The following is a 12178-nucleotide window of genomic DNA, read 5'->3' on the forward strand; positions in this document are numbered from 1 at the left end:
TCCAGGACAGACTCCTGTAACATAACTCCTCTCTGCATCCACCAGTGCAGGAGACGTCGGTGGTGGAGACCAAAGCAGAGCTAAAACAAAACAACAGAGTTCAACCTCACGTCACTGCTGCTGGAAGAGGAAAGAGAAATAAATGGTGAAAAGATCAAATCATCGAGGTTGCATTTAATTTTCCTCACGGAGTCGTCTGGAAATGCATGAAAAACAAAAAATAAATTAAAATGAACAAGGACTTATTTCAAATTCATAAACAGTAGACAGTAACCTAACCCCCAGGCCAAACCAGCCAAACCTGGAGAACATAGCTGATTATTTGTGTTTTGCTTACATTATGAGGCTAGTTCCTCATCAGTTTGTTGTTTGATTTTGGAAAGAAGAAGAAAAAAACATCTGAATTTACCCAGAATTTATAGGATGGTCAAAAAGTCACATTGACTTGTTTGTAACGAGTGGAAGTGTCACTATGTTAACCTGCATTGTCCCTATCAAATAAACTGAATTAAATTAAATTAAAACGAGTTTGTCTTTCACAGTGATGAGACCTGATAAACTAGTGGTGAGCTTCAGCCCACACCTTTACGGCCTAAATGTCAGTTTTGTTTCTTGTTCTTTTGTTGTTGTTGCTTTTTTTCTTTTTTAAAGACATTTATTTCTAATGTAAAATGAGGTGACATGTCAAGACCGAAATAAACTAAACTAAACTAAAACTAACAAGAAGTTGAAGCTGAGAAAGCAGAAAACAAAACAAAAAAACCATCCTGTGTGTGATGTCACTGCGTCCTGCAGATCACACCCTGCCGTCTGCTGCAGGTGCTTTCACAGCAGGTGGACGACGACCGACACACACACACACACACACACACACACACCAGTCTGTAGCGTGACTCACACACCGGCATCATGGCTGCAGTGTGTTACTGTCCAATCGTCACAGTGAGACGACAGCGGCCTGAGTGATGTCTAATCTTCTCCAACACTTTTTTCCTCTTTGTTGCTATTTCAGCTGCAGAGCGACGGCTGCTCTCTGCTCTCTGCTCTTCCTTCAACATAGCAAATCTATTTCATTTGCTTTTTTTTTCAACCGCCTTGATAAAAGAAGTGTTTAAATCGCTAGTCGCTTGCCTTTTGTTAAATACAGTCAAATCTCTGCCTGTCAGATTAAAAGGGAGATGTTTATGGATTTGACTGTACACCTCTCATCACATCTGACCATCATCCACGCTCTTCTTTCTTTTCCTCCTTCTCCCCTTCGTCTCTTTGGACCATGAAAGCCGCCTTGAAAGACGTGACAGCGATCTGAATTAAGCATTTTATCTGCCCCACTCTATAAATTCACCCCCCCCCCCCCTCATCACCCCCCAGCCCTCTCATATCAAACATTCTTCGGGGAGACACGTCTGCGCAAGCGAGGCTTTAATTGGTTTAGCCAGCTGTTATCTATGTACAGTAAAACACTTCAATCCAGCGCCGCTCAGTGGGAGGTGAGATTTCTATCTATCCCCCTTCATTCACAGCTTAATTCAATTGGAGGGCAATTATCGACCACCCCGAGGCTCCCAGATCCTTGTTGGTTTCTGTTCCCATCAGGGAGCCTCGCAGCGGGCTGCAGATCCCTCTCGACTGCGCCGGGTGATGTCTGTATCGATGTGCCGAGTGTAAAACACCAGAACAGGCGGCTGCGAAGAGAAAACGGCGTCACTCTTTGTCTCTCTTTCTCTTTCTTTCTCTCTTTCTGCCCCCAAAACCTCCAAGATTCAAGAGATAGCGAAGTTTATCCATGAAACCGACTCATTCCTTCAGTCAGATAACAGATTGTTTTTTCACGATGTTTGCCCCCTAAACTTGTTCAAATCGGATGCAGCTGCGGAGCGTCCTACACCTGACCTTGAGACCTGCGGTGGCTCGGGGACCCTGAAGACACAACAACACAAACAGCGTTGTGTTAAACTCCCACTGATGTTCAACACAGTGAAGATGACACACACCGACACATTTCTGAGTTTGCTTTGACACCGCTGTGCGAACACATCTTCATCTTCTTCATCTTCTCCTTCTTCTTCCTCCTCCTGAGCTCCGAGACACAACACAGTCGTCTAGTATCTGATTATCCTGCAAGAACCACGGTGACACACACACACACACTCACACTCACATATACGTCCCAGAGGTTATGCAAATTATTATTTAGATCACTATTTACAAAGAGAAACTAATAAATGACATTTCCTCACACACGCACCACAAATTTTATATGATTTAAAGGGACAATGAGGAGGTTTTTTTTTTGGTTATAAAAGAGTCTCATATTAATGTGGATGAATCTACGTTACCCACTTGTTAATGGGTCCATTTTCGATAAATATATAGTTTTGTCTTTACAGTTATTTTGATATTATTATTTAGTGGTTGGCTCGCCCAGCATTTCCTATATTCGGTTTCGTGGCAGGTCATGGAAATAACGCAGCCGAATCGCCGTATATGGTCGGAACTACGACGGTATCTGATCGTCTTCGAACCTCCGACTTTCATTCTTGACTTTCTTGATTTGAAAACATTTTTTTCGCTTTCCAAAAAACTCCTCGATGTCCCTTTAATCTGCAAAAACCAGTCTACATTTCGGAGGCCTTATCCTGACCATCAACAGCAGACACACACACGGACACACACATCCCTGAAAGCTGGATTACTGCAGTATTTACACAACATGTAGATACAACAGCTTAAAACACAACTGGAGTAACTAGGTTAGCTTCATGCTGACATGCAGTCGGGCCTTTTTCCGGCCCTGCAGAATTCACATTCTCACCAAAACCGTTTGCCTCTTAAACTCTTTTGCAGTAACTGCAGCGAAACAGTGAGGGATGGTTTCTGTTTACTGGATTTATCTGATTCATTTGTTAACCGTGGTATTTATTGCTTTGTACTTCAGTCTGTGCTTCTTTAATGACTCACAAGATGAAACTGTCTGGAGGAAATAAATCTCTCACATCACCTAATCACTGGACCCTTCGCAAAAAAAATCCAACATTGGAAGTCTCTCTTCTGCTTTTGTCTCCTACATATACTTCCCCGTAAGTCTGATATCAAACCATTACTACTCCTCTAAACAGCTGATCGAATCATTATTTTTTTTTCCGAAAATGTGCCACCTTCAAAGTCCCTCGAAAAACAAGTTGTTAAGCAAACTGATTCAATTCAGTGACAAATGGGGATGAGAGAGCGTGAGGCAGAAATGAGGAATCAAAGCCCTGCTGAGAGTTAAACTCAGTTCCACTGCCAGAATGAGCTCTTTGATTTCAGTATTGGATATCAGACAAACGCCAGAGACTGAGACAGACAATGGACTAATGCACTATTTATTTAGTAAAGGAGCCTCTTAAGCCCTTTCACCCCTTTTTTGGCAGTTCTACAAATAACACCTTTTTACAGGAATTACGTAACCGCACTGAAACTAAAACCATTTGTTTTACTTCTCTCCGTTAAAGTTCAGAAAAACCTTCAGTGTCACCCAAAGCGAGTTATGAATGAAAAGACATTAAACATCCTGTTGATGTACTGTACAGTCGGAGGAACACAAAACCTACACTGTTGTTTCTGCTTGTTTCTGTGATCAGACTCACTTTAATAGTCACACAACCCTCTCTCTCTCTCTGCACCTAAAGCTGGGGAGTCGTTACCGATTTAGAAAAGACTTGGAGTACACGCGGACCGACTGGCTTCAGCAGATGACGACTGAGGATCACACATTTAACGACTTCGCCAGATGACGGATCACAGACTACAAGATTTGTCAAACCAACTGGAAGCCAACTGAACGCACCAACACGCGAAAAGGCGTGTAGATGTGTAATGATTAACACAGATGCAGTTAGATGAATTAAAGAGGAACTATGTAAGATTTTTAACTTTATTACATTTAAATTCTTATTTTATTAAACAGTTTCGTAGTAAATGTGATGGTTAAATGACTTGTTACGGGGAGAACAGAGGCTCTCTGCCTTCCAACCTTGCAAGATCAGCATTAGCAAAACAGTGAAAAAGTGACCAGACTTGCATAGTTCCCTTTTAACTTGCAACTCGCTTTATCAGCCTCCTGCCAACAACATACAGCGGCTAACCACCTGCTAATGGTGCGTTCCAGGCAGCCCCTGTAACGAGTTCACGGGTAGGCTGCCCCTAACTAGTGCTGACTGGTTGCACCCATGCATTGGCTCTGTATCAGCTGATATTCGCCTGACATCGGCTATTGGAAATTACTGATTGCAGTGGCAGATGTTTATCTGTTATGTGGCATATTGTCAGAGGAGAAGCCTTTTTCTTTACTCTTTTTTGGGGGGAGGAAACTCTGCCGAGACGCCAGACGGTGCACGTTCAATTTTTTGAGTGAGTAAAAATTTTGAGTAATTTGTGACTTTTTTGTTTCCTTTACAGCAAACGGGAATAAACAACAGAAAGCATCGGCCATCAGCCAAATTGTTATTTTAGACATTGGTATTGGCCCACAATTCGGTACATCGGTACATGCCTAGTTCCAGACTGTGAATCGTGGGTAAAATCCGGCAAAAAGATCATGTAGTGTGTCCCCCAGCTTTATGCAACTAATGCAAAAAGTGGGGATGATTTCAGAGCACAGGCAACAACTGACCATATAAATCTGTCCAGGGGGGCTGTGTGTTGAGATGTACCTTGGTATTAGCACGTGCAGCAGCAGAGATATGAGATTATGCAGCGGTGGTGATAGCATTAGCTCAGTCACACATAGACACAGTAGGAGGATAATGACACCTTTTTTTTGCTGCGTTGGCTTCGTACTTGAAATCAAACAATGACTGTGTCTTAGCTTCAACTCTTCAGCTCTTACGTCCACATCTTCTCACACGAGATGAGTTTACCACATTGAAACCATTTTGTTTTACATCACAGTCGTGAAACAAGAGCGTGCCTGCTGATATTACAGAAAATATATAATCTTTTCTAACCATAATGACAAGATGACACGTGTGAATCTATCAGACTGTAGTCAGCAGGGGGTCGACTCTGCAGAGACTAATCAGAGCGGTGGAAGCAGCTGAGGTGAGGTGAGTTTTAGCTGATTGACAGTGTGGAGTAATGTTTATGTTTACAGTCCAGAGTTTAGAGCTTTCTGGGAATCGGCAGACGTCCTCCGAGGACCTGACACATCGCATCTAAGATCTCAATCAAGGTGAAGTGAGTTTAAAGATAGATATTGATCCGCTGGACAATTCATGAGATGCATTATCATAAGGTCAAGACCTGATTTATTATAGAAAGAAACCCTACAAAACTCAGCTCAGGGTTGGAGGAGCCAAGAGGGAGACCTTTGACAGTAGTATATACCAAATATTGTTAATTATATTACTTAAAAATAATAACAGCTATACCTGTCAGTAATGGTTATACTGTAATCGCACAAATTTAACTCCAGATCAGCTCCTCCTGTTGCATGAACCAGTTTTTGTGAAGTTTCCCAGCCTCAGAAACCTGGGATCTTCACTGTAACTCCATCAGGCCTGTGTGCATCCACCTCGGTCTATTCTATAATGAAGTCAGCACAGTCAACATTTTATTCTTCTGCCCTAATAAAAGCTTGTCTACTCTGTTTGAGTTGCACCTGCGCCTGAAACTGGAGAGGAGTGCTTCACCGTTCACGGCTGAGAAGAACTCCCTCAGTTAAACTGTTAAAGCTGAAAGTCAGCAGTTTAACCTCACAGTCATTGTTTCGCTTCACTTATAATGTGCTCGCTGCAGAAAATGAAAAATGTGTCACTGTCCTAATATTTGCAGACTGCAACTGTATGCAGATGCTCCGCTCGGTTAAAAAAAAACAAAAAAAAAAACTTTGAGGTGTTCAGGTTCAGCCGCAGCTTTTGGGTTTTTCCTCCTCACTTTGTCCTTTCTGTTTCCCTTTGGGCCTCTGCTATTTCTCAGCCCTAAAATATGCAACAGATGACACTTGAGGAGGTGGAGGGAGGGGTGGAGGGGTGGGGGGGGTGCAACATGTTGAGGAAAAAAAGTAAAAAAAGAAGTTGAGATTGTTGTTGTTCCACGTTTCATTCCTCATGCAGCGGTTGCCCTTCTTTCAGCTGTCAGCCCCCGCCGCAGATTTCAAAAGGTGAACTCTTCTCGACTCAGATCACTTTTCTCTCAACCAACTGCTGAGCTGACAAAACTTTCCCTCCTCCCGACTGTCGATGCCTCTGCTCCCCTGCTCCTCTCTCTCTCTCTCTCACACACACACACTTATATACTCATAACAACAACAACACACACACAGACACACTTGCATGTTTGGAGCATTTTGTCTCAGGAGCACAGCAACAGTGAAGCTCAACTCCCCTGACAATTGCGAGATATGAACATGAAAGCATCAAACCTGTTTTTCACTCAAACACCAAAACCAGGCGCCTCATAACGCAGCAGCAGCTTCACTCCCCAATGCTAAACCCCCCCAAAAAAATTTTTGTAACAGGTTGCAACGCAAAACACGACGCACACACTTGTGAACAGCCATAATGACACACAGTTGAAATAACCAACAGCAATAAAGAGCCGATAATGAGACAACTAACACAGCGACGGCTCTCTGCCCCAGAACAAACCAGCAACAAGCTGCTCAAAAGCACCAGCGATGGAAAATATATCATGTTAAAGGAATAGTTCACCAAAAAATGAAATTCAGTCATTAGTGACTCACCCTCATGCTGATGAATACTCGGTGGAAAGTGCATCTGGAGACCCGGGAGGGGGGTTCGTAGTCCAAAGAAAACTTTATATGAGAAAAGTAGGGGCCGACACAAAAACATGCATAAAACTACACAAAAACCTTGAAATATTCCTCCACATCGCTCGTCTGCTGCAATCCAAGCGTCCTGAAGGGATATAGTCCAGAGTTTACTGGAAACTATGTCATTTAGGCAAGTCCGGTCACATCCGCGTGCATCGTATGAGCGCGAAAGCGTGCACCAGGCAAATTCAATACATGACTGTTTAGGCTGTAAAAATGTCCTAAATGACGTTGTTTCCAGTAAACTCTGGACTATATCCCTTCAGGACATTTGGATTGCAGTGGACGAGCAGTGTGGAGGAATATTACAAGGTTTTTGTGTAGTTTTATGGACATTTTTGTGTCAGGCGCTATTTTTCTCATATAAAGTTTTCGTTGGACTACGAAGCAGTCTCCCGGGTCTCCAGATGCACTTTGAGGAATAAAAAACTACTACGGAGTATTCATCAGCATGAGGGTGAGTCACTAATGACTGAATTTCATTTTTTTATGAACTATTCCTTTAAGCAGCAGAGTGAAGAGATATTATTTTTTTAAGAAGTGTCTTACTTTGAGTATTCTTCATTGTCTCTGTCGCAGCGGGAGTCCTTGTGTTTCTCCCAGTCTTTGCCGTGTTTACAGGTGGTCAGCAGGATTATATCTTCCGCGTTGTGGATGTGATAAAGAGCGTTCCTGGTCTCGGAGCCGATGCCGGTCAGGTAGCGCTTCCCTTTGAAAACCAGCAGGTACTTCCTGGACGGCGGCGAGTCGTTGAGCGTCAGGTAACCGATGCCCCCTCCTCTCAGCGGGTGCTCCTTGGAGAACAGGGGGATGGAGATGTCGAAGTTGGGTCTGAAGTTGACCACGTCGGCGCTGGCCTTGGCCAACATGGCCTGGCCCACCTCGAAGCCCAGGTCCTCCGTGTAGTCCGGCCACGTGCCCGAGTAAAGGTTGAAGATGAGGTGGTTCCTGCCATCGCTCCACGTCGGCAGGCTCTGGATGCGCGACCTCACGTTCTGGACGTACTGAGCGGAGAGCTGGTCCCGGTCCAGCGTGTCCACGGCCAGGACGAACAGACAGGCCCTGGACGGGTCCGTGGTGTGGAAGCGCGACTCCTCGATGGCCGACAGGATCTTCTGGTAGGTCTCGGAGATCTCGTCCCCTCTCTGCGGAGGGTAGATGTAGACGCCGAAGCCGGACTGGCAGCGGGCAAAGTCGAAGCAGGTTTCCATGCGGCAGCGCTTGTTCTTGTAGATGTTGTCGCGGATCGCCCGGCGCTCGCGAGGGGACGTGTGCTGGTGGTGGAGCTGAGGCGTGTCCTCCTGGGAAGAAGACACAAGACACACAAGTTACCACCAAACACAACACAACTACACTAAATCTGTCACAGCTCTACATTCAAACACCCGCTAACCCTGCACAACAACAACACAATGACCTCAAACCACTTTAAAGGGATAGTTCAACATTTTAGCAAATTGGCCCATTGCCATAATCGCTATAGTCTTAGGAGTAGGTCCGTTACCTTTAATTGTCAGTGCAAGCTATTTTTAGAACGGCGGAGCAGAGCCGCGAGCTGCTCAGATCTATGCTAGAGAGGCTAATGGGATTTCTTGGTTTCCCTCATCAAACTCATCAAATACACAATCCAACAACTCCAAAACGCTCTGGTGGACAAGTTGTGACCTGCACATTCACCACGCTATGAGATAATAACAGAACGTTACGAGACAGAGTTGTTTTAGAGGTAAACACAGAGACTGCTTGCTGAAAAACTGCCCCAGACAGGAACGTGCATCGGTGGTTTTGCATGAATTTACCTCTAAAACAACTCTGTCTTGTAACGTTCTGTTATTATCTCATAGCGTGGTGAATGTGCAGGTCACAACTTGTCCACCAGAGCGTTTTGGAGTTGTCAGATTGTGTATTTGATGAGTGTGATGAGGGAAAACCAAGAAATCCCATGAGCCTCCGTAGCGTAGCTCTGAGCAGCTCACGGCTCTGCTCCGCCGTTCTAAAATTAGCTTGCACTGACAATTAAAGGTAACGGACCTACTCCTAAGACTATAGCGATTATGGCAATGGGCCAATTTGCCAAAATGTTGAACTATCCCTTTGACAGAAGGCCACAGAGCATGGCCGAAACATGTCAGTGTTTTTCAATGGTCACTATAAACTAGTCGCCTAAATAAAGGCTTTTTAACTCTTATACCAGGAAAGAGTTTCCTTGGCTCCTGTTCTGTTCTTGACCAAACAGCCCCCTCCTGGATACTACTGTGCTTCGTTTGCCGTTGTCTCTATTGAATTCTAGCTCTGTGTGTCTATTTATCTCTGTATCACTGCAAACTAGGCAAACTGCAATGATCTTCAAGTCTTAAATAAACAAATGGGAAATCAGAGAAAGTTTATTTTATATATGCAGTACAGATGAATTTTCAAAACTTTATGCAAAAGATAAATGACTGAGTCCACTGCTGTCTTCTACTGACGACTCCTGACTGCATTTCTGAATGGTGAGGTTACTTCAGTGCACTTGCAGGTAAACACTGACTTGGGGGGGTGTTGCATCACTGACCTACAGCAACTCTGATAACCAACCACCACGCAAAATGACGATTGCACTTGATTCCCCTCAAACAGACGCACTCGACCACTGAAGGTGAAGACGTGTTAGATTGTAGCTCCACGTTGGGTTTAATGGTTTAAGATACACAAGAGTTCAATGCAACATCCATGGCTTAACTCCTGGACGAGTGGTGGTAGTGGAGGGTGGGGGGCACCTTTGTTGCATCACATATCCCTCTCTCCCCATGTTCCCAGTCTGTGTGCACTGACTATCAACAAACCAGACAGCACTGCAGGAACAAACTCACTGAGGCACAGTGGGGTTGCCGACAAGGGCTTCAGCAAAAAAATAAAAAATAAAATATATTTATAGAAAAAAAAAATATATATATATATATGGGTTTTTCTCAAGAGAGTTGAAACTGTCTCAACTTTCACTGCAACACAATGTAATCTGGCAGGAAGCTGCGGTGGCCAATCAAACTCTCCCCAGACTTTGCACGATTGACGCAACCACAGATAAAAAGTGATTGTGGCTCTGATGACTTGTCAGAGTTGTAAATCACTTCCTCACAGTGTGTAACGTCACGGACCTGTCTCTCACACACGACTACCTGGATCATATTTCAATGTTTCATCTCTTCTTTCCTTATTTTTCTATCTGCACACTTTGTTCAAAAGCTGTGCACGGCTCAACCAGTGATTCTTATTTCTCATATTCTGAGGCCTGAAAAGGTAAAAAAAAAAATCACAGAAAAAAACCAGCACATACCAGAGCAAAGTGAAAAAAATAAACTTTTTTTTCTCTTATCTCCAATCTCTTTAATCATCTAATGAATCATCTTGTGACCACTGGCCCAGAGCTTTGAATCGAGCTACAAATGCACGATGATTCATCTTTAAAACCACTTTAAAAAACGGGAGGATTTACATATTTACTTCGGCTCGTCTATAATTTGAAACCGTAGTTGCTCATCTGATAATTTCATATAAGAGGACGACTGTTGTATTTGATGACTATATTTGGCTGTAGACGTGGAACTAAATAACAGTGGTGGACAGTAATGGAGTAAATTTACTTGAGTACTGTACTTAACTCCAGAGGATTTGTACTTTACTTCAGTATTAGATTTCTTTGGTACTTATTACTCTTACTTGAATACATTTCCTAGACAAAAATTTTTACTTTTACTCGAGTTAATTTCTAGGAAGGCTGAAAAGTACTCGTTACTTTCAGGTCTGCTCTTTTTTTTTTTTTTTTCTAAAATACTATTGAACACAAGCTGTGTTTGTCAAAGAAGGAAACCCTAACCGGTGGTTTCAAAGAGTTAATTCTCAGAAACATGAGTTAAAAGGTCCTTAAATTCATTTAGAAAAAATTATAGTAATTCATTGATGTGAAAAATAAGAAATGTACTCTTACTCTTACTTTTACTTTTACTTAAAGCAGAAGTAAGCGGAATGTTTGTGTTAATATAAGTCTTAAATAGTTATATCTTCCGACAGCAATCACTTACATAGAGTGTTTGGTCCGAAACACGGGTCTGTCAGTCACTCTGCTCTGCTGTAAGCCGAGGAGAAAACTTCTTATATACTTCCTTGTATCCTACAACCTTTATCCAATGAGGAGAGAGAGAACGACATAAAGGGGCAGTCCTCTCTGTGTGTGCAGTCAAGGGATGTGCGTGAATGTGGTGACGTAGGGACGAGGGCGGGGACTGCTAACTCCATCGGCTGACAGGGAGTTAGCCAAAACCACCGGATCGCTTACTTCTGCTTTAAAGTAAATTTAAAAGCATGTACTTTTGGATACTTAAGTACCTTTAAAAGCAAGTACTTTTTTACTCTTACCCGAGTAACATGTCGACTGAGCTACTTTTACTTGTAACGGAGTAAATTTTTGACCAGTAGTATTTGTACTCTTACTCAAATACTGGAGTCGAGTACTTTGTCCATCTAACTAAACTAAATAAAGCAAGACACAGTGTTTTCCATTGCAGCTTTTCCATTACGTGGGTGCGGTCTACCTCCTGCTCTCCCCCCTCCAGGTACGGCTCCAGCAGCTCGGTCAGCTCGGGCCAGTGTCTGGGCGGTCTGGACGGGCTCCTCTGGGGCAGCGGCTGGGGCTGGGGCTGGTACACGTCCTGACTCTGGTGGAAGTACTGGTACTCCTGCTGATGATGGTACTGGTGGTACTGCGGGTACTGGGGTAACTGGCGATACTGGTACGGCTGCTGCTGCTGCTGCTGCTGGAACTCCCCGATTTGCAGACCCCACAGGTAGACGAGGAAGAGAAGACCGGCCCCCACAGACACGAGCAGGTACCGCTTCTTGGCCTGCATGTGTGCTGTGGGGGGGAGGAAGAGGAGGAGGTGGTGGGTGGGTCGGGGGAAAGAGAAAGAGGAGAGAGGAGAGAGGTGGAGAGAAGGAGGGGAGGAGAGAGGAGAGGAGGAAACGACAACCAGAGGAGGGAGAAGGAGGTGGTGATGGGTTAGGGTGAGAGTGAGCAGAAAGTGATGGAGGGGGGAGGAGGAGGAAAAGAGGATGAAGGTGAGAGATGGATAAAAGCAGCAGGAAGGGGAGGGTTAATAAAAGGAGAAAGGGAAAGGAGGATGGAGGAACTATAGGAAAAAGAGGAGAAGGGGTGCAGGGAGGTAGACACAGGTCAGCTCGACCCACAGGGCAGCCTCTCTATCCGCAGCTCGGCATTTTGGGATCTGGAGTCACTAAAAGACAAAAAAATAAAACAATAAAACATGGATGTATGGCGTTTATGCAAGTGAAAATCAATGTAAATGTAAATGCATAAAGCTGATTAAA

At 44.0% G+C, this 12178-nt stretch overlaps 1 protein-coding gene across 1 annotated transcript in view; it reads right to left on the reverse strand.

Moving 5' to 3' along the window:
* The window catches only part of LOC146961325 (exostosin-1), a 264970-nt gene extending 253224 nt beyond the window's left edge, over positions 1–11746 (reverse strand). The window contains exons 1-2 of the mRNA XM_085770694.1: positions 11386–11746; positions 7364–8115 (exon numbers count right to left, since the gene is read on the reverse strand). Of these exons, the coding sequence (XP_085626820.1) occupies positions 7364–8115; positions 11386–11700 (1067 nt within the window). The 5' untranslated portion in view covers positions 11701–11746. The remainder of the gene's footprint in view (positions 1–7363; positions 8116–11385) is intronic.
* Between the last annotated feature and the right edge of the window lie 432 nt (positions 11747–12178).

This window comes from Trachurus japonicus, chromosome 24 (assembly GCF_045865225.1).
Source record: "Trachurus japonicus isolate A0001 chromosome 24, Traja_1.0".
In the NCBI taxonomy this organism is placed as follows: Eukaryota; Metazoa; Chordata; class Actinopteri; order Carangiformes; family Carangidae; genus Trachurus; species Trachurus japonicus.